We start from the raw sequence: 7,546 nt of genomic DNA, 5'->3' as shown, positions 1-7,546 counted from the left end.
GTACTGGGTTTGGGTATACTTTATCTACTATATACTCACTCAGGGCCAGATGTACTGGGTTTGGGTATACTTTATCTACAGTACTATATACTCACTCAGTCACACTCAGGGCCAGATGTACTGGGTTTGGGTATACTTTATCTACTATATACTCACTCAGTCACACTCAGGGCCAGATGTACTGGGTTTGGGTATACTTTATCTACAGTACTATATACTCACTCAGTCACACTCAGGGCCAGATGTACTGGGTTTGGGTATACTTTATCTACTATATACTCACTCAGTCACACTCAGGGCCAGATGTACTAATGCCCACTTCAGGCGTATTTGTTTTGCAATGTACACGTAAAATCATGGTGAGGTATGTACAAACAGCAATCTTCCATAGCCTACGTGCACAAGTAGTTTGAGTAGAACTACTGATCTTCATTATCTCCCTGCTTGTTGACATCTTAGCATGTATTGTATCATTTCATGATCGCTAAACGTTTGATTCTTTTTAATGTTGTCATCAGTTAACTTCATTCAATTGCACTTGTATGTAGGCTATGCCATTCAGTTGTGGACATTCGTATATTGCGGTAGGGGCTGGAGAAAGGCGCAGATTACTCGATGAAGTGAAAGTTTGATAAATACCACATACACTTGGGTATCACAGCGTATCTGCGGTTTGTCCCTGCCGCTGATAACGCTACGTTCGCAAATGTACGTACATCTGGCCCTCATTCACTCACTCACTCGCTCACTCACTCACTAAATAGCTATCAGTTTACATCCATCCATTGTCTGCTCTCCATTTAATTCATTATGCAATACAGTTTTTCACAATTGCTAGAAAAAAAAATTGAAACCTTCCACTCTTTTCTCAAAACTTTAAACACAAACCCCATATCTCAAACTACATTCATGAAACCTCTGACAACTGCAAAACTGAACAATTGCCTCACAACAGTTGTACTGTACCTGTGCTCAAAACCAAACAATGGTTTTGAGCAGTCAAACAAAGCAGTCAAAATGAAAACACTACTGAGCAGTCACTACACACTACATCAAAAATACAGTGTTCAGGGCAGGGCATATAGCTCCAGGAGAAATTTTCATTGTTTACAATACAGCAAATGCATTTTGCATCAAAAGTAATCTCCAGTAAAAATAAGGTATTGCGAATGGGGGGTTATGTTAACAGTTTTGAGAAAAGGGTGGAAGGTTTCAAAACATGTGTTTTAGCAATTGTGAAAAACTGTATAGCCTACTGGAAAATGTAGGCATTTCTGTACTGTAAATGAGAAGTACATTACAGTCTACAGCCTACAATACACTCTAATGCCTCCCTGATAGTTTCTGTCCATTGTTGATATGAACTGGCACTCTTCAGCAACCTGTTTGCACTCTGAACTAGCTTATATTGGTTGTGTCACATCATTTGAAACAAGTGTGATCAATTTTGAGTCGTTTTTAATGTATGACATCTGTGCTCTATTTGTGTTTAACTTTTGCTACTTGTGGTTACCATTATACATCACAAGTGAATTGTGTCTTATTGCATAAGTAAAATGTGTCTTATTGCATAACAATGTGTTTAGAGTTTTGAAAAATAATCTATGAGATCTGCAAGTTGTGTTTTATTTGTGAAAACTGTTTATGGTTTTTCCAAAAGAGTCATTGCAGAGTGAGGTAACTGAGCATTTGGTTCAGAGAATGGGGTTTAGTGTTTTAGCAATTGTGAAAAACTGGAAAGGAGTACAGTATACAACAAGTCAAGTAACCAGCATGCACTTGAACTAACATGACAGGTGCAATTTATAATGTAAAAACAATTGTACACAATCAATTGCATGAATGTGCCGAAATTGCAGGAATAATGAGATTTTGTTTTTATGATGTGATGCATAAGTGACTAAATCATGTGGAGGTTGAACAAGTAGTTTTGAGAATTGTTAAGCCTACAGTAGCTAAGACTCAATTGAGAATGGGAATTGATCTGGAGACACTTCGCTCTTTTCCGATTTCCAAGCAGTGCAACTAGAAGCAAAATTAAACTCTAATTGGTACATTAAACACTTACAGAGTGTTTTTGGACATACAACAAACATGAAGGTTTTAAATGCAGTTGTTTGCTCAATTCCAAAGAAAATATCTTATGTCAATGTCATTTACAGTACAGTTTTTCTCAGTTCGCTTAGAATCGCTTGCTAGAAACAATTCGCTAGAAGCATTGCTAGAAACAATTTGTGCAAACGGCACCACTCAGTGGATTACCTGCAAAAGAACATAACTTACAGAATGAAAAGTTTCTGTCTCACTGTTATGAACAACACAGTGAAAATGCTTAACCATGTTGTCAATATACTGTAACAGTTTACTTTGGAAGCATTTTCTTATGAAAATGCCCAAGACTGACGTTTTTCTTTTGGGCATATATCAATTTCATATGTCATACCGGAAAAAAAAGTATGTTTTACAGTAAAGCAGTTCTTTCCCAAAAGTGTAGAAAAATGGCAAAATGATACTTGACAGATTACATGACTGGTTTAACATGTTTTCATATAATGACTCAAGCAATGAAGTAATACCTAAATGTTTTGAAGGGAATATCTATTCAACAGAAAACGTGTATAATACCTACATTATATGACATGACATTAGCAACTGATTAAAAAAATAGACAAAAAGACAGTTATCCTTAAGCAATTACATGGATTTGCTAAAGCATTTGCTGTTTGTTTAAAAGTAATGAGAAATCGCTTTTATGTTAGTGACTAGATGATATAGAGGTTAAACTAGTAGTTTTGAGAATGTTAATTCTAATCTGAAAAATGCACCAAAACGACTGAGAAAAACTGTAATACTGATGCCATCAGCGCAGCCATTGGTAGCGCTCAACACTACTAACCGTACTCCTCTGTCTGACATCATATAAGCCTGGCCCATGCCAAATAAGTGGTTGTGATTGGTTTCTGGGTTTTTGGTGATTGAGAAATCATCTTGAATGGAGAGATCGCCTGACAGACCTGCAGAGCAAATTCAAATCTGCTCATAGATTCATCTGGATTCACCAATTGTCTGTTACTGAGCCAATTTCATTGTGTGGTTTACAAACCTATTTTACATTTCATTCAATGTAAAATGGACTTCATCCCAAAACTGTTTGACAGCATGTATGACCTGATTATATGACTATATTTTTTGATAAAAAAACTGGGCCATGTGAATATGTAATCTTAAAGGCCTCACCCTCTCTTGCCATAGGGACAACCAGGGCTCTCTGGCAGACCAGGACAGAAGGTAAAAGTGCAGTAAATGCAAGATTATGCAATCAATTGATAATAATAATGATGATGATGATGATGATGATGAACACTGTAGTGGCATATACATGTATATGCAGGGAGTGTGTTCCTATCTTCTTTTTTAAGTGGGCACCTTTGTGTGTGTGTGTGTGTGTGTGTGTGTGAACAGGGTGCTGAGGGAAGTAGTCCAAGTCTTGCTGGACCTCCTGGTAAAAAGGTCGGGTCTCTGTGTTTCCCCAGTCTCAAAGCTAGTGCTCTCACAACCACCCTAGTTCCCAGGAAACAGATGTTGTGTAGTGTGTACTGTGTTAAAGTAAACAGTAGGGGGCAGTGATTTGGTATGCACATGCTAGACAATTACAAAGACACTTTCCATTGACATACTGAACCCACACACCATAATAACATATGTGTTGTCACTCACATTTGTGAAATCATTAACTGTACATTAGAATGTACATTCATTTGTGTGTGGTTTGGCTGTGGTATATTGCTTTGTTATAGTCTATTGCTGATTGCTCTGTTACAGTATATTGTGTTCACTGCCAGATCTTCACTGCTCTTTGCTGTATGCTGCTCTTGTGTGTTAGGGACGCAAAGGGCCTCAGGGCGCTCCTGGACCCAAGGGCTCCATTCAGTTTGTCAGAAAACCACCGGATGTGAAGGTAACAGAGACCTCTCTTTCTCAGTGAACCAACGCTCCACTCAGGGAATAAATATCCAATAAAATGATTGACTTCAGTTAAGATATGTTATTATGAGGGTGCAGTTCCTCCCCTAGAAAAAAAAGGTGTTACATGTTAAATGTTGTGATGTTATTCACAGTTAAGAGTAAGTTGTAAAACATTTTTGCTATATTGATAATATTGGAATCACTAGTGTACTGTAAGAGCGAGTACTACACTTTTGTCACTGGATCTTGGGATATTAAAACAGTATTTCAGTATTTCTTGACAGGTATAAATTACATGCATACTGCATTCCATTACAATCTCTTTATCTGACTACACATTCTGTGTAGGTGATCTGTATTGTGATGAAATATTGTCATGTCATTAATAGGGCAACCTGTTGTCAGACTGCACTAGTCCACGCCTGTATGAGCGTAACCATGACTGTAGTGTCACTGGAACTGTAGACCATCTAAATCTCTTTGCTTTAACAGGGTGACACTGGAAATATAGGTGACCATGGTTGTCCTGGGGACCCCGTGAGTACTTTGTCTTAATGCTAACTACCTCTACTTCACATAAATGTATAGTAGTGTAGAGAAGACTGTTCATTTGTAGGCTAACTGTGAATGTTTGAATGAGAAGAGTTATAGAGGTTGACCAAGTGCTTGTTTTGGACTCCACAGGGGTTGCCAGGGTCCTCTTCACTGAAGGGTTACAAAGGGCAGAAAGGTGGAATTGGACCTGATGTATGTATCTTTTCATTCTATGCCTTTACCTTTGGGTTACGCAGCTGAGATACCAAGCTATATAACCATTGCTATGTTAGAGTGTGAAGGTACTAGTACCTAGGGTACAGTGGTGGACACTGAACATCTATACTCATATAAAAGTATAAAGCATTATTAATATTCTTATTTCATTAGATAAAGCCGGTTCAGTGGGCCAATCAAACATTGCCTCAACAAAGAATTGCCTAGGGTTGATTAGGCTACTCACACTATTTACCCCTCTCTCCATCTATATTATTCTCTCTCTATTCCCCTATCTATCTCAGAGTGGAAAAATTAAATTAGCCCACCTTAAAGGGATATTCCACCATTTGGGGAATTACACTCATTTTAGTGTGAAGAATTACACTTTCTAACTTGAGAGAAGACGAGTTTTAAATAGAAAAATTACCAGAAATCTTAGTAACTTTTAAACGTTATGCTAGCAGGTGAGATGCTAATCGTCTCATCCGATTTAATGCTAGGCTGGAGCTAAAAGTGGTATCGCCAGACTCAGAGAACGGCTGGATGAACTGGAGAAAGGTAAAAATCAATTGTTTAACTCAAGGGGAGGTGGAAATGAGTGTAATTCTCCAAATGGTGGAATATCCCTTTAATGTAACCTTCTGATTTTGAGCAAATCTAGGGTATCTCAGGTATATGGAAAATGTTGCTGAGTAAACAGTAGAACTGGCTCAAAAACATAGTAATGAGTTAATACTTATTAAACATATTAATAAGTAACTCAATAAAACTCAAACTCATTAATAAGTAATGAGTAGGGTAGTAGTACAAGCATGTGCCTTACAAGTAGTGCATTACTACACTACCCATGTAATGTCGATGTGTGCTGTTTCAATAAAAAAGATTTTGTTTCTGCTGGTGTAGGGAAAACCAGGAAAAGATGGTGACATTGGACAACTTGGAACATGGGTAAATTGTTGAGTAGGCCTATGCCTTATTTTTGAACCTGCCCTCCCCACAATATAATTGGACATGAATGCCATTCCAAAATAGAGATCAGCAGAATATGAAGCTCACTTCACCACACATTACCGGAGTCGATAGTTTCACCGCTCCAGCTGTGGTACCTGCTGGCCTTGGCGGCCCACCTCCTCCCTTAACCTCACTCCTCCTCCTCCTCTGTTAGGGGATAGGTTGGTATGCACACAGATCCTGCTTGACTCTTGCACAATCCTGGCAAGGCATTTCAGGACCCTGGCCAGGGATCTCCAAACACACACTTCTGCTGGCAACTTGTCATTTCGTTGGATAATAGACCCAATCTTGTGTCGAGATCAGACATCTCTTACTGTAATAACTTAATGGGCTGTCTAAGTTTATCATGTGGGGTTGTGCTGTCATTTACTGTTACGTGCCATGGAGTTTGTTGATAGATACTGCATACAATGCTTTTGATTAATTTCAAACTGTAATTTTATAGGGACTGAAAGGAGAACCAGGCCCCTTTGGATTAAAGGGATACGATGGGCCTAAGGTCAGTGGTCCAGTGGTGGCATGACTGCGTATTTGTACTCCATGACTATGCATATGTGTGCCTGTAATGTCAATCCAGTGTGGGCATGTATGAGTCTGTATTGAAAAGAAATATTATTTATGTCATGCCATTGTTCTCTAGGGACAAAAGGGCGACCGTGGTCTGATTGGTGCTCCTGGTGACGTGAGTAGCTCACTGATAAAGATGCCGGATCAGATCAGGCTGTCCATAGCAGTTTTGATTATGCAATGTGCCTGTGCTTGTAATGGTATGATGATGTAGTCTGTACCAAAGAACATTTATTGTGTCACTGAGTGCATGTGGATGATTTTTTTTCTTTTTACGTCGACTCGGTATAACAAAACTGAAGTATCTATGAAAGCTTAATTTACTAGATGTGGACATGATTATTGAATGAGGTGTTGGTACAATTTAAATGAGTAGCAGAGTGCTCCCAATCCACAATACACTTGCTCCTAATCTCCACAGGTGGTGGGTGCAGATTATACCTCCATCAAAGGTCGGACTGGAATCCCTGGTTACCCTGGACAGCCTGGATTACCTGGACCTCAAGGTTTAAAGTCAAGTTTCTCAGTGATGACTGTACTGTACATCCATATACCGTCAAGTGAACACCCATGTCCACTATGACTATTTCATTTATTTTCTCATTTTGTGTAGTATTTGTCTGACAAAAATGTGTATAGGCGTTGAACTTTCTCAGCTAAATGATGAAATTGTGAGGAATTCATGAGGATCCCGCATCCAAAAAGTGTTCAAATGCACTGCAAAAAATGCCTTTCCAAAAATAAGAAAAAAAAAATACAATTTTGGGAAAGAGGGACTTATTTTAAGCAAATGTATCTGCCAGTGCAGCAAGAAAATGGCACTTGTTAAGTTTATTTAAAAGGAGAAAAAATATCTAGGGACTCAGGGATCTAAAAAGTCTTGATAAGTGGACTACTTAAACTAGCAGAGCAGCAGTAGAACGGGTAGTGTTAGCTTAGCAAAGGATACAGACTAGACATCCTGCACACAGAAACTAATCTCTGTGAACATCTTGTAGAACATTTTAGACAACAAACACTTAAATAAAATGGACATCTGTACACGTCAGAAATGTTCACAGAGCACAGAGTGCTTTAACAAAACCTACCTGGTACAGAGGCATAGCCTGACGAGCCAGACCCACATCAAGATGTAGGGTCTGGGGACTCACCATTCGCAGTGCTCAGTCCGAGGGGCGGGATAAATGGTTGTCTTTCAAATTCCCTCTGCACGCAATAGGATAGCGCTACAACTCCTCCCATGCGT

The 7,546-nt window shown here is 38.9% G+C and overlaps 1 protein-coding gene across 1 annotated transcript in view; it reads left to right on the top strand.

Moving 5' to 3' along the window:
• Positions 1-7,546, top strand: part of LOC121713846 (collagen alpha-5(IV) chain-like) — a 41,911-nt gene that overhangs the window by 8,189 nt on the left and 26,176 nt on the right. The window contains exons 11-19 of the mRNA XM_042098859.1: positions 3,253-3,288; positions 3,463-3,510; positions 3,884-3,958; positions 4,459-4,503; positions 4,651-4,713; positions 5,623-5,667; positions 6,179-6,232; positions 6,374-6,415; positions 6,722-6,806. Coding sequence (XP_041954793.1) covers positions 3,253-3,288; positions 3,463-3,510; positions 3,884-3,958; positions 4,459-4,503; positions 4,651-4,713; positions 5,623-5,667; positions 6,179-6,232; positions 6,374-6,415; positions 6,722-6,806 — 493 coding nt within the window. The remainder of the gene's footprint in view (positions 1-3,252; positions 3,289-3,462; positions 3,511-3,883; positions 3,959-4,458; positions 4,504-4,650; positions 4,714-5,622; positions 5,668-6,178; positions 6,233-6,373; positions 6,416-6,721; positions 6,807-7,546) is intronic.

The sequence above is a fragment of the Alosa sapidissima genome, chromosome 1 (genome assembly GCF_018492685.1).
Source record: "Alosa sapidissima isolate fAloSap1 chromosome 1, fAloSap1.pri, whole genome shotgun sequence".
NCBI lineage: Eukaryota > Metazoa > Chordata > Actinopteri > Clupeiformes > Clupeidae > Alosa > Alosa sapidissima.
Note: the sequence above shows the minus strand (reverse complement) of the source record. Positions and strands in the feature narration are given on the sequence as shown.